Raw genomic sequence first — 23,781 nt, forward strand, 5'->3', positions numbered from 1 at the left:
TCCCACATGGCGCGCAGACCTCTCCTGCCATGCCCGCTGCTCCCCTCAGCAGTGTACTTCGTCAGTCTGCCTGTTCTGCTCCCTGCTCTGGCTCTGGTGAATTCTCTCACCTTCCCATGCTTCTGACTGTACCCAGTGCTTGTATAAATAAATAAATAAAATCTTTTAAAAAATTTATTTCTTCTATGGAGATTTCCTTTTCTACTACAGTCAGCATTAATGTCTCCATTCTCTTGATCTCCTGCAGCTCTTAAAAATTATACTCGCAATTTAGCATTCAGTTAAAGTACCTGACATTGTTTATTATTATTTGATGTAGACTGGGTTTTATTGTCAATAAGAATCTAATTTTCCTGAGAGGAATGAGTCTTATTCCACAGGTATCTCTAAACCCCTGTATGACAGGGCACATACTAAGTACTCAGGAAATGCTTAATCACTGTGAAAAACAGGTTGAATATGCATGTGCTTGTTTTTACACACGTGCTAAACACACACAGAAGTTAAGGGAATGAATATGATCTTAGTGAGGTGAGAGAACGACACTATGTGAAACTGCAGAATATAAGATTTATTTAAGGGAATAAACAGCATGATTTGGACACTTTTGTTCTCCCCTCCCTTCAGCCTCCTTCTGCTCAGTAATACCACACTGCCAACATATCCTGGTCTCTAACATCTTCAGGGAGTCACTGAGGTCCTATCAAGATACTCAGCTGTCTAATATAACTATTCCCCCATCGCTTCCTCTTCCTCTTCCTCTGTCCAGCTCAGATCATCATCTGAATCCTCAGATTCTTCCTCATCCATCTCTAATCCAACCCCTGCCCTAGCCTTCTCAGCTACTGCATCAGGGTGCTCCAGCTGGGCCCAGGACCCTGGGTCAGCCTTGACCAGGGAGATTTCAACCCGAGATGGCATCAAGGAGACAGAGCTCTGCTCCACGTTTATGACCTGAGAAGGAGGGAAAGATAGAACACAGAAGAAAGAGAAAATGAGGAAATCAAAGGGATTTGGGTCAGGGTAGGGTGGTAATGAATGACAGTGAGAAAATTTTAAAGTATAAGGTAGAGGGAAAAAAGATAGTGCAGTTGTAAAGCAACATAGTTAGGGAGAGAGAGGAAGTAAGGAAAAGGAGAAATGGAGAGGAGAGAATATCAAAGCAAATGAAGAAAAAAAGTCCACTTTCCCTATAATTCCTTCCCTGAAGACACTCTCTGCTCATTCCAGATTGGTCCTTTTTTCACCCCATCTCCCTTCCCTTCCTGGGCCCCCTTATCTCCACTTACCCCCCAGAGCTTCATCTGTGCTTGGAACACACGGTTACCATCAAAGACAATGTGGACATGAAGCTGAGAGAAAAGAATTACAGGGATAGTAACAATCTCAGGTCAGCACAAGTGATTATGACAGAGAACCAAGCCAGAGGTGTGATTCCAACATCCACAGGTCAACCAGATAACCCTGACCTAATAATAGCTCTACCTTCCTCTCAGGGAACTACAGAACCTACACATTAACTGCATACAGCAACTCTGCCTGTAAGATTGTAGTATCACCCAATTCACTAGCCTCCCATCTAGTATCAGACATTCCTTACCTCAGTTTGACTGGCCTTCACCCAGTTGAATGCAGGCAGTGGAATCTGGCCATACACCGTCACCACTACTAAGGAATCTGTCTGGTGCCAATCATGACGACAAGATGCTGGCAGCTAAAGAGAAAATGTGAAATATGGGTGGTAAGAATGAACTCTTAACCCAAGGGGAGTTCTCATGGGATGTGTGAAGAGACAGAGAGTCTCAGAAAGATTAACACTACCTCATATTGCAAGGCCTCTAGGCTATTGAGGGATAACAAGCAAAATCTTATTTGGTCCATACTAAAGGTAGAAGATAGAACCTGGCTATGAGGTATAGGGAGAAGAAATCATTTCTGGAACTGAATTCTAATTAAGAGTTCAGGAAAGTTGGGACTTACCTGCTTCCCCCAGTCATGTCTACCAACTCTGCATCCTGGTTGTGCCAGGAATGCCCCAAAATCCAGGGTCTGGATGCCACAACAGCTCCAAGATTTCATCCTGAGATAAGAAGATGATCCACTGACTCTTCCTTCTCCTCCTCACAAGCCCTCACTCCCATCTTACAATCAACATTGGGAGAAACTTGTCTCACAGTCCACACAGTCCCCTTCCTCACCCTTCATGGAATCGAGGTGCTCCTGGGTGGTAGGTACATGGAGTAGCATCACTCTCAGGGCCTTGGTAAACCTAAGAAGAATAAATCAGGATCAGGAAAAGAATCACGCCATGCCTAAGTATACCCCATACAGCCTCATACCTATACCCAGTTATCCTCATGTGTAGTATCTCTCAGTCACATGCCTGAGCCTCCCCCTGCAAACTCACTCACAGCATCACATCCTGGGTTCTGGCAGCTGGAACCAGTCTGAATCAGACTACTGTCAAGTCCTGGGCAAGGGAAACAGAGTCAGGAACCTATCCATTCCTTCTACCCAACTGCCACTTTCACTAAATTTGTCTGCAAAGCCTGTCCTACTAAAGATCCACTTACCTGCTCCAGGTTCCTGGTCTAGTTCCTTCTGTTCCAATGCCATTTCCAATGCTTGGGATATGTTTAGTGGCAGCAGCTTTGGAGGCAACTCTGACCTAGCAGGTATAGGTGAGGTGATTTAGTTCTGACCCATTAACCATTATTGACAGCTCCAACACTCCCACCAGTGGTAATGGAGTTGAAGAAGTCATCTGGTGAAAGTGGGTAGCCACCCCATTGCCAATTTTCATTTCTGTGGACATCTCAAATTCCTGAACCCTGAGGAAATCCTCAGGGCTTCTCTTGTCCATATATTCAGTTGTTCTAAATCTAACCTCATTTCTCTGCAGAACTGTATCATTTCCTCTTCCTCTAATTAACTATGAACCAAATACAACTTTCTTGTATTTTCAAAAATTCTAACTTATTCTTCTCTACAGCCTCAAGGCTGCCCATACTACATCCTTTTCTTAATATAAAACTTATCTTAAAGCTCTTTCCTGAAAGGAAAAAAAAATCAAGTCATTCTCAACAATCCCCTTTGTGTAGAAACTATATATTCATGAGGGACTATCTACTCTGTTGACTTGAAATATCTATCCTATCACCCCATGCCACTTTAGAGCAAAGGCCATTACTTCCAGATACAAATTTCCCCTAAGGCACAAAATATACACTAAGCCCTGACACCTGGCCCTCCTCATGCCTCTAGTCCTTACTTCCCAAACCCCAGTGACCTATTAATCATGCCTAGAAGCTGTATGGATGTAGGGAAAACCCAGGGATTGCCTCCTCTTTACTTGGGCCTCTCCCGGCGCAAGGTCTCTGCTGACTTTGGAAACGTATTCAGAGGTTTTTGCTCCTCAAGTGAACTGCTTGTGGCAGGGCCCTCAGGTTGAGGGTCCTCAGAAAGCTTCTCAGCAGAGTGTGGTCCCACAGTACAGCCCTAGTACAGATAAGGAGAGGATTAGGGATAGAATCCTTCTACTAGGGGCAGAATCCAAGGAAGTCAAGAATTTACCTTGATGTTTAAGAACTCAGAGAAATCTACAGTTCGCTTCCAGCAGCAGGACCAACCCTGATAACAAGAGAACCAGCTTAGCTTAGACCACCGAGCAGGCATATGTCCTTGGGAACTGCTATGCCCTCCTTCTCACCTTAAGTGCATCATGGAAGATTGGGACCCCAGGGTGATGGCAACAGGAATCTGTAGATACAGGTAGAAAGGATCAAGGAAGAAAAGGCATCTATACCAAGTATCACTCACCTCTTTATACCAGGCTTATGATTTCTTTCAATGTAAAAAAAAAAAAAACAAAACAGTAAATATTAAAGATCACCCAAACCAATTAAACTAAAGCAGGTACGCCAGATTTCTCTCCATGCTCCTTTAATAGAGCATCCAAAGCTACAGGGCCCCTAACACCTACCAGATCATGGTAAGTCTACTCACCAGGAAGGTTGGTATTGGGGTCAAAGTGCTGCCCACAGCCTTTGTTATGGCAGAGTAGAGCCATGGAGGTGTTGGTAGAATTACTGAAAGGGTATTTCAAGGAGTCTGGCTGACGAGTGGGGGAACACCTCTTACTCTGGAGGCTTTTAGCTGCTTGGAAGGGCCAGCTGTTTCTATCTTTAGTTCAGGAGGCGTACACCTCCTAACATGGGCAAGGGAACTTCAATTGGTCTTCCCAGCCAATAGGAAAGAACACAGGAGGCTCTTTAGCTCTGAGGCTCAGGAAAAAGGCATCAGTCAGAGTAGGAATTGGAACTTGGATGAGGTCAGCTAACCACTGCTGAGACAGTTTTAGATTTACCATGCCAATTCCAAGCCTCTGACGTACCAGCAGCTGCTCAGGAAATTTTGAGACTGCCCCAGCTCAGTGAGGGTACCCAATTTCCTCCAGCCCATTTTTGCTTTCAAAACAGGCTTCTTGACTGCCACCCTCCTTAATTGTATTGCCAGTCATTCTGATCTTTGCCAACCACTTCAGCCCCACTATGCCTCTGACCGCTCCATGTTGGCCTAATGGATGGTTAATACTTTAATCAAAAGGTCATAAAGGATCATCTTCATAAAGCCCAGTGATCATCTCCTGAGAACAGAATTCCCCCACCTCCCTCCCATCCCCTTCAAAAATAGCACAGAAAATTAAAAGGCTTAAAATGTTTTTTAATAAGTTGATGCTGCATTACTGCTCCATCTCAGAAAAACTCCAAAGGTATCAGGGACAAATCAAACATGGTACACCAATAAAAATGCACAGCATAACTACCTAAGATAGGCAAGGCCAAGTGCTACTGTCTGACCTTCAGCATACAGCAACCCTGTTCCAAGATTGTACTAGGCCTATCAAGAAAAGCTGTGATCAGCAACATTATAGACACAAAAGGGCAATTCCTGGGATGTCCTTACCCAAGAAAAAGATGGAGGCAAGTTAACACAAGATTTATTTTTAAGATATGCTAAAATGAAAATCTCTAAGAGAAAATGTCTTCCTTAGGACACAAAGGGGTAATATATGGGATATAACAGAACCGTATGCATGTTATCTGTGACCTCTGTGGACATTTGCCTGAATTCCCACCTGGGAGTGAATGGAGCATGGGGCTAAGGTCATTGGGGGATGTTTGGTTTTCGTGGTGTATGTGGCAGTGTCTTCGGGGTTGGAGAGTGTAAGAATGAGAAAGCAAATAAAACAGGATGGACAAAGCATGGAATGATCAAGATTACTGGGGCTCTAACTGGATCCATTTTGTTATGTTCCCCCTGGGCTCTCAACAATCACATGAGACTTTAGGAATGCACTACACAGAACTGATTAAACAATGTACCACACAGAACTTATTTGTTAATTATCACCCCTCCCTTGCCCTCTGCCTCCAGCATACTCCCTAGAGTAGTACAGGCAGGGAAAACCTATCTATTGGGAGGAATCCCTAACACTTTTCCAGGGTAGAATTCTGGCTAGTCCAAAAAGGGTCCTTTTCTTTAAGGGTTTTGGGAAACTAGACACTGCAATTTTATTAGTATCGGCGACGTTTGTTTGGAGCAAATTCAGCCCCAGGAGCTGCTCGATTGAATGTAGGAGGGGTTCCACCAATCGCCCCAATTCCTTCCATTGTAGCAGCTTGGCCAAAGCGTTCAGTGGTTGGTGGAGTCTTAAAGAGAGAAAAAGAGAACAGTGTTACAATAGAATGTATGTTCTTCTGTAACCCTTCCTTGGAAGCCATTACCACCCATCTATTCAAGGATCCTGACGTTAGAGGTGACTAAGCCTATTTAGAATTCTAGCAGTTATCTCTTAAAGGAAGGTTGCCTGATTTATGGATCCACTCAATCATCTATCTGTAACTTTTCATCCCTATCCCTATTTGCCAAACATTATTACATACTAAATTCCTAGGGGGCATAAGTTTTAGTTAAGTCTTTGTGCCATAGCTTGGTATGTGGACAAGGGCAGGCCATTACTCTTCAGCAATCTTGTGTCTATCCAACTAAAACTAAATTCAACCTAGAATTCTACAAACAGCCGTATTTTATGTGATAATACTTTATTTTTTAAAAAGCTTTATTTATGCATACAAGAGCTGGGGTGTAGGCCAGAGGCATGTGGGGTGGTGGGGGGTGAGAGGATTCACCAGAGACAGAGAGGGGAGCAGAACAGGCAGACTGACTGAAACACACTGCTTAGGGGAGCAGCGGGTGAGACAGGAGAGGTCTGCTGTGCCATGTGCATCAGCTCCCAGGCTGGGAATCGAACTCGTGCTGCAGTGGCTGCTGATAGCTTCATAGTGCTGAGACTAAACCCCTTGTGCCACAAGGGAGGCCCCTTATGTTATAATACCTAACCTTCATTGCCTTCCCTCAAAAATAGAACCTGGGCCTCCCCTGGTGGCGCAGCGGTTGAGCACTAGGCTGCGAGGCTGCCCACAGCCTCTGCAGCGCCGGTTCATTCCCCAGCACCGGCAAGGGTCCCACAAAAAAAAAAAACAAAAAAACCTATTCACCCAGGGTAGCAACTTAACAGTCAATATGACTGACCAGTCATACAGACTCCTAGATAAAGTATAATTTGAGACTGTTAGTTCAAAAATTCAAAAATAAAAACCTTAAGGTTACATTTCATGGATTAATTCTAGCAGTCACAAAGACTGATAAATCTGTAGCAAAGTTATGGCAGTCCTAGGAACTGTAAAGGCAAAGATCTTTCTCCTTCCTGTCAACATATACAGTTACTGTAAGGCTCTATAATTTATTACCAATCCCAAGGTTCCATCTGGCATCATAGCGGCAGGTCCTGGTGGAGCAGGAGTACCAGCTGGCACGGGAGCAGGGGGCATGGCACCTCTGTTGTTTATGCCCATAGCACCTAAAGCAAAGTAGTGTGATCAGTACAAGAGATTGTTCATCTCTTTCTGCACCAAAGAAAACAACTCAACTAGACCTCTGGGCTAAGATATGTCATACCCCTCCCCCAAAATGGTGCTCCAGGAAATGTCAGCCCCTTAAATCAGGACTAAGTAGGAAAAGCTACATAGTTCACCAGAAATGAGACAAAAAAAGGAAATCAAAGCTGTTACCCCGCTAAATCCTTACCTCCCATAGCCATCTGGCCCATCCGTATCTCTTGCTCTCTCTGAAAAACAAAAAACACCCAAGATAGCCCAAAACAGTACTGCATTCTACCACAATCCATGGAGGATCACACACTAAGGAAAAGAGATAACGATAACACATCCCAAGAATTCTGAACCCTCACTGAGGAACACACCAGCAACTCCTTGCTAGTTGCGCAGTGAGTTCAAGGTCAAAGCTACCAAAACACAAACTCAAGGCCTCATATTAGGAATAGGAGCTGGGAAAGGAACAGGGAAAAGGAACTGATTTCTTCTACAGTTCTAACCTGGACAACTGTGAGGACAGCAGACAACTAGTGAAGGCTGCTATATGACTGGCTATATCTGGGTCTAAATAGCATATAATGGTCCCAGCTTTTCATCATAAATTGCCTTTAAGGCAAGAAGAATGGCCCTACAATCATTATCTTTCTAAATTCTTTTTACAAGGAGTTTCATAAACTAGAAAATATTGATCATATTCTACAGTTCCAGTGAACAATTCACGGTGGGTCTGTCATGTCATGACTGGCCTGGTACATCATAGGCTTATGGGAGATATACCGCATCAGGGAAGGTTCCCTTGAATCCTTCCTGTTGTCGCCGCATCATTTCTTCCTGCTGTCGCCGCATCTCTTCTTCACGGCGCCTACGCTCTTCCTCCTGCCTACAGAGAGTCAAAGTATTTAAGCAGAGGCATTCCAGAACCTGAGCAGGTTATAAGGGACTCAGTCAAGGAAATCATACTGAAAATGACCACAGCTCTCCAGGAAACTCACTGTTAAGTGTGCCCAACCCTAAAAGCAACACAATGTATCTATCAGGAGAAAAAAGTTCTCTTTTCCCAAAGGAGTCTCATGAGACCAATACTCAGCTGCTTTCGTTTCAGTGTAGCCCCAGTAACTCCTCAAATCTAAAACATCTCTCCCAAACAAAGGCAAGACTTTAGAGGCAGTCAAGAAACATATGCCAACATATTTACAAATTACAAAAATTTCATGAAGACCACCCATGTAGACAGTGAGGCAGCATGGTGGTCAGAAACAAGAGAGAGACATTACCTTTCAGAGTTGTCACAGAAAAAAGGTTTGAGAAAAAGTTACCTGAGCTCTAACTGCTTTCGTTTCTGCACTTCCTGATTATGCAGTTCTTCCATCCTTCGAAGTTCTTCTTGACGCCTCATCAAATCTAGAGAAACAAACTAATTAAAAGTATCCTTCATTCCTCATAAAGACCAATACTTTACCCTAAAGATCCAGAAAGCAAAGTGGATACAAAAACCCCGGTTTGGCCATCTAAATTACCCAAACTCAAAAAATGAAGTCAAATTATTTCATTTCTTTTATTTATTTCATTCCTATTATTCCTATTAATAGGAATTACCTCATTCCTATTATTTCTTTCTCCACAGAATCCAGTATTCTCTCTGTTACTATCTCCAAGCTTATTTGACTACCAAAATCAACAAAATATTTCAGAACCAAAGTAGATTGAGCCCTCTCTTGACTAATACAAAGAAATTCCTTTAAAAAGTTATTCTGGGGGCCTCCCTGGTGGTGCAAGGGGTTAAGCACCACACTACGAAGCAATCCACAACCCACATGGCACAGCAGACCTCTCCTGTCTCACCCACTGCTCCCCTCAGCAGTGTATTTCAGTCAGTCTGCCTGTTCTGTTCCCCACTGTCTCTGGTGAATCCTCTCATCCCCCCCACCCCACATCTCTTGCCTGTACCCCAGCTCTTGAATGCATAAATGAATCAATCTTTAAAAAAAAGTTATTCTGACCTTTTATTTGTAAGACTTACAGGTCTACACTCACCCTGCCTCATTAGCATGACCTGGTGCTCATGGCGAGCAGCCTCCATCTCCATCTCCAGCTTCTCACGAGCTTCCTTGATGTTGCGGTCCACTTGGTCCTGCTGCTGTTTCTCCATTTCAATGAGTGCCTTCCAGCGCATGGCATACTCATACTCAAAGGAGCCAGGTTGTGCAAATCTGGGCGGCTGCTCTCGTTCCCTATAGACAAAGTTCCTGGGTTAACAACTTTGCCTAAGGTCCCCTCCACTAAGTATTACATTCCTCCTGAGGGCCAAGATAATGGCTGCCAGTGAACACATAACCAAGACCTGCTTCTTTTACACATCCCTTTACAGGATTCCTTACGAATAGGCAAACACTGAACAGGGAACCTTTCAGGACTACATACTTATGAAATTGCTGGTTCTTTATAACCAGCTTCTCTGGAAGTCCTTCTTCATCATCTAACTGGTCCATGGGCTCCACAGTCACAGGCCTTGGAAATCTGGGGAGAATAAAGTGTTAATCAAATCATACCTATACCAGGATTCCTTTCTATAGCTGCCTCCAGCAGATAAACTAGTTACTGGTCAGGACTGGACAATTAAACTATTTTTGAAGGGTTTTATACATCTAGCCCCAGGCAACCAAGTCCTTTTATGGCATTATATAGGATCTGGGATTGATAGCAAGGATAGTGTCAAGCTTCAGATCCCTTAAAAAAGATGTTCAAATGAGGTAGATAGAATACTTGAGTGCAGCCTAAACATCCAATATTTACAGAACTCCACAAAAAGTTCTGAAACTTCAAATTAAGGGGAGACCTGACACTGATTAAATGACAACTGAATGAAAGACTGGAAAAGTTTCTTAGCCCTCCCATTTCCATTAATTAAAGATTACATAAAAAACCATAATAGAAGTATCAAAAATCTTTAAACGAACACAAGAACATGGTTCCTAGAGGCTAACTCCCTAGGACCACAGAAGAAAGCAGTAATCTAAAATCTATTTTTGAAAATGACCCCTCACTTACGTGGTTAGCAGGAAGGAGCCTTCACTGCATCTGTCCAGAGCTTTGCGAGCAGCTGGTTTCCCTGAGAATTCAACAATGCCTTTTCCTGAGGGCCTTCCTCTATCATCCACAATGACTACAGCCCTCTCCACCTGACCAAATACAGAAAAGGCTTCCTCTAGCAGCTCATTGGACACATACTGAGGAAGGTTTCGAACCGTGAGGGATGCACTATGGCAAGCAAAGCGCACACGCAGCTGCTTTCCACGGAGTGGCATGTTGTCCAGTTCCACTTTGGCAATCTCCGCTAGGGTTCGCGTTTCCTAGGAAGTAAAAAAAAGTTAGAATAACTCAGTTTCATGAAGACCACCCATGCAGCCACCAACAGTCTAAAGTAGCATATAGTTCAATGACAAGATGTCTCAAAAAACTCTCAGCAAGCATACAAAGAGACATGGATAGAACTGGAAGAACTGTTTCAGGTGACCCCTTCATTAGCCTAAATGCTCTGATGGCCTTGGACTGAATCAATTGGAAATCCCAGAAATTAATACCACTTACATGGATATCAGTACCATAGATTTATTCTTCCAAGTGGTACAGATCTTCTGGACAATGCTCAATCTAAAACCTACCCTTGCAATACATATATTTTAACCGTAATATTTTAATTTTAGCTAGCTACAATTATTTTTAAATTTGTGATAAATTTCATTTTTATTTATGATTGATTTCTGCAGTTTGAAATTTTTCACATATATTTTTCTCAGATGAGTTCTATATAACCTTACCTCATTTATTTAAGGGGATGTCTAACAGAAAAACTTTTATAGGCTAAAGATCTTTACCTTTATTGTTAGAAGAGTTTTCTTTAATTTCATCATTTGCCTTCCAATTTTAAAAATTAGTTTTCTCACAAGTGTGAAATGGATATCTCATTGTGGTTTTTGATTTGTATTTCCTTGATGATATGGGGAGCTTTTTTTCCCTTAACATGCATATTGTCCATCTGTTTATCTTCTTTGGGGAATTATCCATTTAGCTCTGCTGCCCATTTTCTTAATTATTTTCTTGTTTTTGAGTTGTACGAGTTCTTTGTAAATACTGGAAATTTTTTTAAAGATTTATTTATTTATGCATACAAGAACAGGGGTACAGATCAGAGGTGTGAGGGGTGAGAGAATTCACCAGAGACAGAGGGGAACAGAACAGGCAGATTGACCAAAATACACTGCTGAGGGGGGAGCAGTGTGCAAGGCAGGAGAGGTCTGCTGTGCCATGTGGGTTGCTCCCTGACTGGGGATCAAACTCGTGCTGCAGTGGCCACGGTTAGCTTCCTAGGTTGCGTCTTAACCCCTTGCGCCACCAGGGAGGCCCAATATTGGAAATATTATGGGTTATTTCTATAGCCTTAAAATTCAACTGTTCCAGCATGATATTTCCAAGTTTTAGTGTTTGCTTGGTACTCAGTGAGCCTTGTTAATCAAAGTGATTAAAGATAGGGAGGATGACTGCAAACCCTCTAAATTACCACCAATGTCTTTTTAAATGATCACAGTTTCACTTTTACTATTTGATTACCTTTTAGGGTGCTGTGTATTATTTCATTTGGGGAAAATTAAAAACTAATTTACATTTATTTCTCAATTATAGTTTTGAACGGTATGTACAAACAATTTTAACCAGAATCACTTATTCCCTCCATGATGCCTCATTACAAGCACATATCTTGATTTCTCCCTCCAAATTATTAAAAAGGAATTTGGGATTTTTTGCATTTTATTTTTTTAATATCAATTTTTTTACATCATTGTTCATTTTTAAACAATATTTGCTTCCCCCCTACCCCATCAGGTGTAGTCCCCATAGTTTCCTTCACCAATGCACCTGTGCACTATCACCACAGCACCCTGTGCTCCTCCCTCCCTCCAATCCCTCCTTCTTCCTCCTCCCCTGCAGTATGTCTCTGATTTATAATTCTCTGTTTTTGCTTTGTTGTGTTTTGTACCGTTACTATTTTTTTTTTACACTGATGTCTTATTTGGTTCCCCTATATTCATTCCTGCTATAAGTGAAACCATCCAATATTTTTCTTAAAAAGAAATTTGAGACCCAGGAAAATGACTTGCCTATGTAGTCTCAAGATCTGGAATAGAAACTAGTTCTGACCACCACATCCAGTGATCTTGCTGGCACATAACTCTCATATGTAGATAATGCCTAGAAATATTCACCCCAATACACAAAAACATTTTTCCTAAATCAATTAATTTTTTTAAAGTTCCACTTAAAAAAAAAGATCAAAATAATAAATCTTACATGTATTTTTGCACAATGAAAATTAAAAACAAAACCAAAAACCCCAGATACAAGTAAAACTATCCCCTCATGGTTTTAAAGTATCTTAATACATATGTAAGGGTTTGGGAAATAAATTATATAAACCTTGATCATTACTAAAATAAACCTTGATCATTACTAAAATAAAAACTTTACATTTCTTCCAAAAAAAAAAAAAAAAAAAAAGTTGAAAATTATTGAGGCCAGACAATGAGTAACTGTAAGTTCATTATAGTATTCCGTCTACTTCTGTATGTTTGAAATTTCTCAGTTAAGACAACAAAGCTCTAAGGGGCATACTTTAAGTCCCAGTATCCTAAGTAAATAAAACAAGTAAAACAAAAGGCAAGTAAAACAAAAATCTATGAGAAATATAAAGAATCTGCATTTTTTGGTCCTGTTTCACCAGCTACAACCACAGGCTTTTAACAAACAGATCATGTCAGAATTATTTGCACTGCTTCATTTTCCATATCCACCATTCCCCAGTTTCTCCACCTTTTCCCAATTGCTCACCAAGCGAATAAAGCCAAAGCCCTTATCCTTATGAATAAAGACTTCGCCTGCCTTCCCGTATTTCTCAAATAGCTTTCTCATTTCCTCCTCAGTGATGTCAGGAGGCAGATTGCCCACAAAGAGTCGGCTACGTTGGGTGAAGGTCTTCTCTCCTGGTTTCCTAAAATTCTTCAGGTCAATAGTCAAACCTTCATCTGAGAGAAGACACACAGTCACTCAAAAGATAAGGGAAAGAGAATTACAGTCACATTCTCAAAGAGCTACAACTACTGCTCAATTAGGAAGCCTAATTGCTGTAGAAGTCAAATACCATTTCCCAATGCAACCTATATACTGGCCACTTATCAGTAAATTGCACCTTAGAATGTCAAAGCAGTATGTAGAGACTTAGGGGGACGTCTCAGAGACTTAGGGGGACGTCTCAACAGTTCTACTATGGGCCAGAAGAGAGCCTGGACTAAGTCAGAGATAGAAAAAAGACAAAAAGGAAACACTGGCCAAAGTGAAAATAAAGTAAGTCAGGAGCCCTGTCAGAGGGATCAGACCTTATAATTTAAAACACAATTGCCCCATTTTTCCAATTTCTCACCAGTCTTCATAATTTTAATAGTTCCCATTATTTTTTTAAGTTTGTGAGGTAAGAGAATAAAAAGAAATGAATTGGGAGAGAGTATTCTTTGTAAAAATCCCTGGAAAAAGAGAACTGAGGTTGGTTCTAGTCTTAGAGGAACATATGTGCTAAAAGCTTACTGTATCAGAGGGAACATACCTTAAAGACTATTTACTCTGATGAAAAATAGGCAGGTATCGATCCAGGCTAAGAGTGTAAATACTCACTAGCAGAATTTTTTCTCCATTAAGTCTTAAAGACTTGTTCTTTATTCTCTAAAGAACCAGTCACCTGATGATTACTTCGAAAAATCAAGTTCTGACATTAAATCACACACATATCTATTTAGCAGTAATATGTGCCAACACAGCAGAGCAACCTATACTTAACTGCTATCCTACATGTCTGCTTCTTGGTTTCTGAGAATCAGCCCTTTACTATTATAAGATATAGTAAGAGGTAAATAGGAAAAAGAACAAAGGTGTGTCACAAAAGCCTAGTCCTTTACATATAATCCCCAGAGACTAATCTAAAAACCAAGAAACCATTCCCAAGAGGGAACCTATTTCTACCCCATTCCTAGCATGTACTCACTTTGGCTGCTGGCTTGCTGCCCATTTGCAGGTATTGGTGGTGGCGGTGGCTGCTGCTGTTGCTGCTGGTGGTGCTGCTGGTGGTGATGTTGATGATGCTTCCTTGGAGTATGGTTTTGTTTCTCCAAGTTAAAGGTTTTATTGCTCTGCATTTTTACACTCTAAAAGAAAATCTATAGACTGTCAAAAACATTCAGTTATAAGAATGTAATGAGTCAACATCCAATGACTTAAGTCATTAATCACCTTTAGTAGCCTGGCTTTTGCCAGATTCAAACAATTGGCTATTTTGAACAAGTATGACAATTAAAAAATCTAAAATAATGAGGCAGTAGCAGTTATGTTGCCCATATAACTAGGCAAGTGCAGATGAGAACAGCTGGCAGTAGAATGACCTAAATAACTTTCCAGTTCAATATTATACAATAGGAAACTACCAAAAAACAATCTACCACCTAAAAATTGGCCCTATTGTAATATTTTTTAAAGATTTATTTATTTATGGATACAAGAGCTGGGGTACAGGCCAGAGATGTAGGGGGTAAGAGGATTCACCAGAGACAGAGTGGGGAACAGAACTGGCAGAATGACTGAAATACACTGCTGAGGGGAGCTGTGGGCAAGTCAGGAGAGGTCTGCTTCACCATGTGGGTTTCTTTCTGGCCGGCCGGGGATCGAACTCATGCTGCAGAGCCTGTGGACGGCTTCGCAGTGCAGTGCTTAACCCCTTGCGCCACCAGGGAGGCCCCCTATTATAATATTAAAGCACATTATAAAAGTATAATGATTGAAATAGATTCTAGTTATCACAAGATAAGAACTAAGTCTTGTTCTTCTCTGGCACTTTGTCGTAGCCTATAGTAAAGACTGAGAAATGAAAAGCAGGAAAAGTATGGATTGTGGAATTAGATAAATTAAATTACTTTGCATTGGTTTCCTAAACTGCTATAAAGGGGATAATAAAAATATTCACCTTTCAAGGTGGCTATAAGGATTAATAATTAGTTAAAAACACTAGTTCAGTGCTGGCATATGGTAAGCACTTGGTAAATGTTGTTGTTAATCACAACAGAAAAAAAATGAGTATCAAAGCAATAAAAGTAGCAAATACAAGATGAACATGTAATTAAGAAAATGTTAAATTCTTAAATTCTGTCATTTAAAAATCAACGTAAAATTAAAAGAAAACAATGAAAATTCCTGGTATAATCCAGAATGAACTCACAAGTTGGTGGTTTTAAAATGGAATTATTTTAACTGACTCAGTTAATAAGCTGAGGATCATCTTCCTCACTCAAAGACAGTTCTCCAGTAAATGAAATAAAAGGGCAAAACCAATCTTAAATCCTTTCCCTTAAACACAAGACGCTCAGATTTTATCTGAAGGAAAGATGCAGAAAAAGGCCTTATTATGACAACTGTATTAACACGACTCCTTTAAAACAGAAAAATTACTCATCAGATGAAGAAAATGTGACAAAGACTTGGTAACTATTGATTTTGGATGGGTATATAGCTACACATAGTTTTTATCAGTATAAAAACTTTTCCTAATATTTTATATCACACCCAACCAAAACAAAAATCATCAATGCAACATCAAATTCTGTATACAAGTTGTTTCCCAAGACAATCAGTAACAATAACTATTAAGATGTTTATACTACCAAATCAGTAAAATTCTATTAGAAAATTAAATGAAAAAAAAAAAAAAGCTTATATTATTTAACTCAGGAGTTATACTCCTAAAATTTATCCTAAAAATATAGTTTAGAAATTTAAAAAGCTATATATTCACTGTAATGGCCTTTATGGTAACAAAACAATAACAAATATCCAAAAGTGGTTCATACTTTTAATAAATTATGGTACATGTACACAATGGCATGTTATATAGTATCAAAAATTATGAAGACAATATAAACACTAAAAATGGTATTAAGAGGGAAAGGTATTTTTTTTAGTGCATGACTGTAGGCAGACAGTAATGAAAATTGTCTTGCTTGTGAGCTATTTTTTTCCACTAATCCATCAATGAATATTCACTGAATGCCTACCATTTGATAGGCACTATTCTAGGAGCTTAGGATACATCAAGAAAAAAAAAGATTTCCTTCTGTGTTTACCTTCTAATGAGACAATATACATAACAAATTACATAATAAAGTAGAAAAACTAAGTCCAACAGGGATATAAAGAAAAATGAAGGGAGTGTGTTTAAAAGTGGATAGGAAATGGAAGGGGGAAGGTTGTAATTCTGAATAGAGATGTGAGGTAAGCCTCACTGAAAAGCTGACATTTAAGCCAAGACTTGAATTTTCTCATTTACATCATTTCATCAATCTTATGTTCTCCACAACAGGGTGTCTATTACAAAATGCATCTTTTATATTAAAAACAAAAATAAAAATTCAGAGATGCACCAAAGAAAAAGGCACTGTTTAACATTTTGGTATACCTTTTCAGTCACTGATTTATGTATTTATATGAACTCTAAATGAGATACCATAAAAACTATTTTGTAACCTGCCTTTTCTAATTTATGATACATGATTACATAGTTAATGGACACAGAATTCAGTGCTCAACCAAGCCCCTACTGTGTTGGACACTTGGCTTTGTTTTTAACTTTTCACCATTATAAACTATGCTCATATAAACCTTTGGGCACATGGGTAAATGGTCCTCCAACAACTTCATTTTTGTTTATTTACCTTCCAAAACATACATCATCATTTCAATAACGGCAATCATAGTGCACCATTGTCTAGTTTCCTCACTTCTATATTATCAACATAACCACAATTTCTTCATCAAGTTAATGTTTACAATACTGCATGTTATTTAGGGGTCAGGGTTCACCCCTCTTCTGATGTATGTTACCACACCATACCTACCATCCAAACACCCACAACCCTCCACTGTAATGCAGTCTCACACCATACCCCTCGTAGCCTTAATTCTGCAATCATTTTTTCTAGGATTTTTTTGGGTTTACTTCTGTCTGTTCCCTTGTTTTGTTTCTTTATAGTCCACATGAGTGAAACCATCCAGTATTTGTTCTTCTTCTGACTTATTTTGCTTAACATAATTCCCTCCAGTTCCATCCACGTTGTCACAAATGGCAAGATTTCATCTTTTTTTAAATAGTTGAGTAGAATTCCATTGTGTAGCATAATTATAACTTTCAACAGAAGTATGACTGCAGTCATCAAGTCCATCTGGATGTACTCTTAATTTACTAAACTATTCCCTCCTATGAGATTTTTAGCTTGTTTCCATCTCTTTCTCATTATAATGCTGCAGTAAATGTTGTATTGCTTATAGCTTTCTATCTCCTTAAAAATAGTTCAATCTATGTAACTCGTGCCAGATAGCACATTACTTTTTCAAAAAGCTGTAACAACTTAAATGCCATGTAGCAGTTTTATTCTCCCAAATTATGTTTAATGAGGTAGAGTAGGCTTAAATCTTTGTATATGCTCCAGGGCTTATAGTTTCAAACCTCTACAAATGCATACTTTCACACCCTGCCTGCCACCAGTACTCTTAAGTACCCTTCCCCATGTTCCACTGGACCCCTTCCCTACCCCAGGTGTAGCAGCAATTTTACAGTAAATGGGTTAACCGCCCCCCCCACCAAGAAATCAAACCATTTTTTTTAAAGTTATAGAAATAAAAATGAAACATGTAAAATAAAGTCTACTCCAGGAACAGCTGGGGATGTAGTAGGTGGACAAGAAAATTATATCTTTCCCTATTTAAGTCCTAGGTATCAAACACCTCTCTTCCCTTGACCCCAGAAAATTGAATTATCTTCACAGCCACTTCTCTTCCCACTTAGGTCCTCTTACAGTCTTACCTCTGGCTAGAATCTGGGGAACCTCTTTAATTCAGGAGTCAGTGGCCTCAGCTTCAGTACTTTGCATCCCATTCATGAATCCACAACATAAATATTAAAAACTCTGTATTTACATCTTAACTACACCTCACCCATCTGGTTCAAAAATGCCATCTTATAACCTTGTAAAAATGATTTACCTCCTTCAGAATAAAGCAGTGGGATATTCTAAACCATTTAAGATTACTTCAAGGGAGGTTACATTTGGTTTGAAAAGTGTAGCTTGGTAGGTAAGATAATACCAGATAGTTACTAACCATTACATGACAGCCACTGTGTGAAGTCTGCATTATCTCATTTAGTGCTTACAACTATTATTCTTCTGGATAAGAAAACTGATGCTTATAGAAGCACTTGCCCATTCAAGGTCACACAAGAGTGATGGAACATGGAGTAGAAGTCAGGTTTGTTGAACTTTAAAGCTCATAATCCTCACTAAGCTACAAGCTTTGTGATCAACTAAACTTGATTTCAGAATCTATAGAGTCCAGCAAACTTACTAGTCATTCACCATGGCAGCCTCAGTTTCCTCATCTGCAATATGTAAGTAACAGTCTCTACCTCACAGGTCTGGCTATTTTACGAATGAAATGAGATCATGTACACAGCAGTCACTCGTTCCTGCTGGAAACCACTAACCTGATTTCTACATAGGCAAACGTCATCAATTACGTTATTCATTTTTCTCTTCAAGATTCTAGCAAATGTCATTCTTATAACCAACTTGCCTACTTTTGTGTTTTTTTTAATAAATGTCTCCATAATGTTAATGTTTATAATCTGTTTATTTTTCAAGGAAGAATTCAATGGTGAAGACTACATAGTATTGTATAAATCACCCAAAACAGTGCCCACAAAGTAGCAAGTACTACAATAAACACTGTTCACAACACCTACTTACATGATCACCAATATAATTTGGAAATACGTGCAAACATCTCTTCTGAGAGAAATTCACTGCCCCCTAACTATTGAGCCTTGGGGAATAGAACAAAGCATGAAAATCAGCAGCAGGGATTTCTACTTTTTTGTCCTACAGGACTTTCTGCAGAGAACATGTATTTTTGACATAGAAATACTGTGGCTATTGAGCATGATATAGTTGCACAATGTTGTTTAGGTACAAGACCAAACACCACATCACACTTTTCTGAAATGTAAATGAACGTTTCTTTAATTTGCAGGCGAAGCCACCACTCTCTACGTGGAAAACGTGTGTGGGGGAAATCCGGTAAAAATCTACCAGACCCAGCTGGCTGCCTGGATATGGGCCATCCTGAAAACTACAGAATGCACTGCCATGGTACGGTTCTTTTCTTAGTTTCTGAAGACATTTCACTTAATAACAAGGAAGTTGGCCAAGACAGTGTAAATCTAGCCAGTGCCTTTCCCACTAAGAGTTGCCAGATAGATCTAATAAAAATACCCCACAGCTAAATTAGAATTTCAGATTAGAAAATAAACGACTTTTCAAAGTCCCATGGAATGTATATTAGAAAATTCGGTGCCTGTTTAATTCCAATTTACCTGGGCGTCCTGTTTTATCTGGCAGCCCCATCCCCTACACATCGACCTCAACTTCAATTTAGATGCAAAGAGCCTTCCAGTCCTAACCTCGACTTCTCCGTTGAGAAGACAAAGAAGGGTGTCAGCTTACGACAATAGTTTCTCCAAGTGGAAAATACCGGATAGGAAATCAACAAAATTAAGTTTCACTTATGAAAGTGTCGAGCAGCTGGGCAACCAGACTTTTTAAAAAAGCATCCAAAAACCTGATTGGGAAAGCGGCTGGGTCTGGACTAGCTGATGAACTTCGCAGCTCAGAGTTTTGACAAAGGAACATTGCTTGGAGGGGCCCCGCTTTCTCCTTCTGAATTAATGGCCTCACGAGGCGAAGAGGAGGAGCGCCCGACAAAGCGCCTCCTCCTCTCGCCGCGACTTCAGGGCTCTGAGATAATAGACCCCACACCCTCAGGCCCAGCGCGGCTCAAGGGCCGGGGAACTTCTTAACAGGGTTACGATTCTACGAGAACTCGCACAAAAAAAACCGGCGGGAAGGGAAACCCGAGCCAGGTGCAGGCAGGAGGCGAGGCGAGTTGAGAGCGATGGCCCCCTGCGGGTGGGCTGCGAAGGCCAAGCGGCGACGGGGACAAGGCCTCAAGGGGCCTAAGGAACGTAAGACTAACCTCCCTCCAAAGCTAACCTCCTCCTCCACTGATTGTCGCGAGAAACCCTACTACCCTCTCAAACAAGAACCAAGTCGTCCCCAAACTCACCCTCCACCTACTGTTCTCTCCTCAGAGTAACGGCGACGCTACACGGCCTCTACCGTCCCGAGAAAAGAGCGCGCGACCGCCGGAAACGAGACGACGGAGCTCGGTGCCTCCCAAGGGGTACCAAGCAGCGTTCTTGATTGGTTATCTAACTTGCCAATCAAGTTTTATCTCCAGAGACAGAGTCATTTTTCCGCCATTTCTCGGATCCCATTGGCTACCGAACGCGAAAGATTCGAGTTCGTGTGAACGACAGATGGGGACAAAGAGGGAGGCTGTGGACCTAATGCGCATGCACAACTTGCACTCTGCTTGCAACGGAAAAGGAAGGGGGGAGGGGGGCAGCGGGATGGGGGCAGGATATGGAGGGTCGGAAGGAGAGACATAATCTTACTAACCGAAAGACTGAAAGGCCATATGAGGGCAGGGGGAAGCATAGGGGAAAAAGGGAGAGCGAGGAAAGTGGAAAGAGAGGGAGAAGGGGAGAAAATGTGCGCGTAGGCGTGATCTAAGGATTCCTGCACTGCGCCTGTGCAAGAAGTAAGAGTAACAATGTCATTGTATTCAATGTAGTAGATATAGTCTTTTCCTACTGGAAAAAAAATGCCCCGCCATGTTTCTTTTTTCATACTTCCTCATTAGGACTTGCACTCTGACACCCCATGCTTAATCAGATTTCTAGCTGCTTCTGCTGCATGGTCTACTCATAAAGGCCAACTGAAAATAGTCACCACATGGTATTGGTTATGTAGTTACGGTTATAGTTATAGAAAGGGGAGGAGAGGGGTGGGAATTGGGATTGATACTTGGTATCTGTGATCACACAGATCACATACAGTACCCACATTATCCCGGTTACCAAGTAGCCCAGCACTCCAAGCACCACTATTGTTTCTAAGATTTACTGAGAGATTCAACAGGTGTCATCATTGCCATGGATACATTGTAGCCCTCCAGCTCAGATCGATTTTATCTTCCTTAGGCCAATAAGGTGATCTCCCTTCATTTTTCCATAAGGACTAGCAGCCCTGAGGTTAATCAAGGTTTACAAGGCTCAACTGATCTGTGTTTGTAACTGATTCCCGCTAATTGACTAATTCACCCTCTGGGTTTCAGGGTGTCTCAGCTGGCACCACCTAGTGTGGGGACAGTTATCTAGACCTGCACCGTCCAATAGAAGTTTCTGCAGTGTTAGAAATGTTCTGTGTCTTCTCTGTTCATTCGTGACCTTTCAGTGCTTGAAATATGACTAGTGTGACTGAGGCGCTGAATTTTCTATTTCATTTGAATTTGTTAAATATATATGACTAGTGGCAGCCATATTGGATAACGATCATATTATATTTGAAAATAAATAAAACACCTCCATACGGAAAAAAAAAAAACAAAAAACTACAACCTGCTGAGGGACGTGTGTGTGTGTGTGTGTGTGTGTGAATCAAACAATATATCTAAGAACCTAAAGAGGAATGTTCTCCTTCACTCATCCCTCATTCCCACTCTCCAGGGGTTACACAATTACACTTTCTTGCATTTCTATCTTCTATGTACTGTCCAGGCAAAACAAAAATATTTATACATTTTTATTCATGTAGGATTACCCTAAACATACTTTCCTGAGCCATGACTATCTCACTTTAAAAAATACTTTAGTCTGGCCTCCCCAGTGGCGCAGCGGTTGAGCGCTGGGCTGCTGGGCTGCGAAGCTGCCTGCAGCCTCTGCAGCGCAGGTTCCATCCCCGGCCACCAGGCAAGGGTCCCACATTGCGCGCAGACCTCTCCTGCCGCCCGCTGCTCCCCTCAGCAGTGTATTTCGTCAGTCTGGCTGATCTGTTCCCTGCTCTGGCTCTGGTGAATTCTCTCACCCTCCCACGCTTCTGACTGTACCCAGTGCTTGTATAAATAAAAAAAAAAAAATACTTTAGTCCAGGCCTCCCTAGTGGCGCAAGGGGTTAAGACGCATCCTATGAAGCTATCCACAGCCACTGCTGCATGAGTTAGATCCATCGCCAGGGAGCTACCCACATAGTGCAGCAGACCTCTCCTGATTCCCCCACTACACCCTCAGCAGTGTATTTCAGTAGATCTGCCTGTTCTGTTCCCCACTCTGTCTCTGGTGAGTCCTCTCACTGCCCCCATACCTCTGGCCTGTGCCCCTGTTCTTGATTCATAAATAAATCTTTTTTTATACAAGAACTGGGGTATAGGCCAGAGGTGCGGGAGGGTGAGAGGATTCACCAGAGACAGAATGGGGAACAGAACAGGCAGACAGACCGAAGACACTGCTGAGAGGAGCAGTGGGCGAGCCAGGAGAGGTCTGCCGTGCCATGTGGGTATCTCCACGGCCGGCCGGAATTGAACACGCACTCCAGAGGCTGCGGACAGTCCCACAGTGCTGCACTCAATCGCCTGCCCCACCAGGGAGGCCCATAAATAAATCTTTAAAAAAATACTTTAGGGCCTCCCGGTGGTGCAGCACGTTGAGCACCATGCTGTGAAGCTGTCCGCAGCCTCTGCAGTGCGAGTTCGATTCCTGGCCAGCCAGGGAGATTCCCACATGGTGTGGCAGACCTCTCCTGTCTCGCCCACTGCTCCCCTCAGAAGTGTATTTCATCAGTCTGCTGTTCTGCTCCCCTCTCTGTCTCTGGTGAATCCTCTCACGCTCCCATGCCTCTGGCCTGTACCCCAGCTCTTGTATAAATAAAATAAATCTTAAAAAAAAATACTTTAGTCCTAGACTCCTCTTTTGGAGCTGGAGCTGGCAACAGACCAGCTCCATGGACTACCTGATCCGTAGGCAGAGGAAAGGCGACGACTCAGCGTTGTGAGCACATGTGAAGCACAGCAAAGGTGCAGTGTGTCTGCACGGTAGCACTTCAATAAGTGTGAAGGCTACATCAAGCACATCGTGAAAGACACCACCCACGACCTGGGTACCAAGCTGTTCTTTCCAGATACCTACCCATTTAAGAAGCTGATGGAGCTGTTCACTGACCCCGAGGGTATCCACACTGGGCAGTTCATGTTCTGTTTCATGATGACCCAGCTCAACATTGGCGATGGCTCCTAGTGGGCACCATGCTCGAGGGCACCATTGTGTGTTCCCTGATGGAGAAGTCTGATGTTTACTTCGATAAGCCTGAGCCTTGGGGAACTATGCCACTGTTATCTCCCACAACCCTGAGACCAAGAAGATCCAAGTCAAGCTGCCTCAGGCTCCAAGGTCATTTCCTCTGCCAACAGAGCTGTGGTAGCTGTGGTGGCTAGAGCTGGCTGATCGACAAGCCCATCCTGAAGGCTGGCTGTGCCTACTTAGTATGAGGCAAAAAGGAATTGCTGGCCACAAGTGTGTGTGGGGCGGGGGTGTTTGCCATAAACCTAGCACAGCATGCCTTCAGAGGTGGCAGCCACCAATATATTGGCAAACCTTCTCTCATCCACAGAGATGCCCCTGTTGACGGCAAAGTGGGTCTCACTGCTTTCTATGGGACTAGGCATCTCCAGGGAACCAAAATTGTGCAGGAGAAAGAGAACTAAGGCTGGGAATTCAATGAAGTTTGTCATA

General features: G+C 41.7%; 2 protein-coding genes and 1 pseudogene across 5 annotated transcripts; 1 reads left to right on the forward strand and 2 right to left on the reverse strand.

Annotated features, from left to right (window-relative positions):
- Window positions 1-550: 550 nt before the first annotated feature.
- ITGB1BP2 (integrin subunit beta 1 binding protein 2) lies at window positions 551-4,679 on the reverse strand. Its single transcript, XM_037512273.2, has 11 exons — window positions 4,006-4,679; window positions 3,710-3,759; window positions 3,574-3,630; window positions 3,353-3,498; window positions 2,574-2,668; window positions 2,412-2,470; window positions 2,199-2,269; window positions 1,981-2,080; window positions 1,601-1,714; window positions 1,290-1,352; window positions 551-954 (listed from the first exon to the last, which is right to left on the reverse strand). The coding sequence occupies exons 1-11, from the start codon at window positions 4,067-4,069 to the stop codon at window positions 730-732; spliced, it is 1,044 nt and encodes a 347-aa protein (XP_037368170.1). The 5' UTR covers window positions 4,070-4,679; the 3' UTR covers window positions 551-729.
- On the reverse strand, window positions 4,680-20,352 carry NONO (non-POU domain containing octamer binding). Of its 4 annotated transcripts, none has more exons than XM_037512277.2 (11): window positions 20,231-20,352; window positions 14,044-14,203; window positions 12,840-13,033; window positions 10,005-10,306; window positions 9,378-9,473; window positions 8,991-9,187; window positions 8,273-8,357; window positions 7,734-7,836; window positions 7,150-7,189; window positions 6,813-6,922; window positions 4,680-5,711 (listed from the first exon to the last, which is right to left on the reverse strand). In XM_037512277.2, the coding sequence occupies exons 2-11, from the start codon at window positions 14,192-14,194 to the stop codon at window positions 5,577-5,579; spliced, it is 1,413 nt and encodes a 470-aa protein (XP_037368174.1). In that variant the 5' UTR covers window positions 14,195-14,203; window positions 20,231-20,352; the 3' UTR covers window positions 4,680-5,576. The 4 variants fall into 4 exon arrangements, with proteins under 4 accessions (XP_037368174.1, XP_037368173.1, XP_037368172.1 ...); XM_037512276.2 differs by having other exon boundaries at window positions 14,044-14,222; XM_037512275.2 differs by having other exon boundaries at window positions 20,220-20,352.
- Window positions 18,456-23,753, forward strand: LOC119245626 (60S ribosomal protein L8-like; annotated as a pseudogene).
- The last annotated feature ends 28 nt before the right edge of the window (window positions 23,754-23,781 follow it).

The sequence above is a fragment of the Talpa occidentalis genome, unplaced genomic scaffold (genome assembly GCF_014898055.3).
Source record: "Talpa occidentalis isolate TD23 unplaced genomic scaffold, MPIMG_talOcc4v2.1 talOcc4.15, whole genome shotgun sequence".
NCBI lineage: Eukaryota > Metazoa > Chordata > Mammalia > Eulipotyphla > Talpidae > Talpa > Talpa occidentalis.

Bases quoted from the DNA above. Each gene is read 5' to 3' on its own strand.
- ITGB1BP2 (XM_037512273.2), bottom strand. From the start codon at position 4,069: ATGGCTCTACTCTGCCATAACAAAGGCTGTGGGCAGCACTTTGACCCC. The intron at 3,499-3,573 runs GTAAATTCTTGA...TATCTGTACTAG, and splicing joins CTGAGTTCTTAAACATCAAG to GGCTGTACTGTGGGACCACA. The intron at 955-1,289 runs GTAAGTGGAGAT...CCTCCTTCTCAG, and splicing joins CACAGATGAAGCTCTGGGGG to GTCATAAACGTGGAGCAGAG.
- NONO (XM_037512277.2), bottom strand. From the start codon at position 14,194: ATGCAGAGCAATAAAACCTTTAACTTGGAGAAACAAAACCATACTCCA. The intron at 13,034-14,043 runs GTGAGTACATGC...GTCTTCTCTCAG, and splicing joins GCAGCAAGCCAGCAGCCAAA to ATGAAGGTTTGACTATTGAC. The intron at 5,712-6,812 runs GTAATAAATTAT...TCTCTCTTTAAG, and splicing joins CAGATGGAACCTTGGGATTG to ACTCCACCAACCACTGAACG.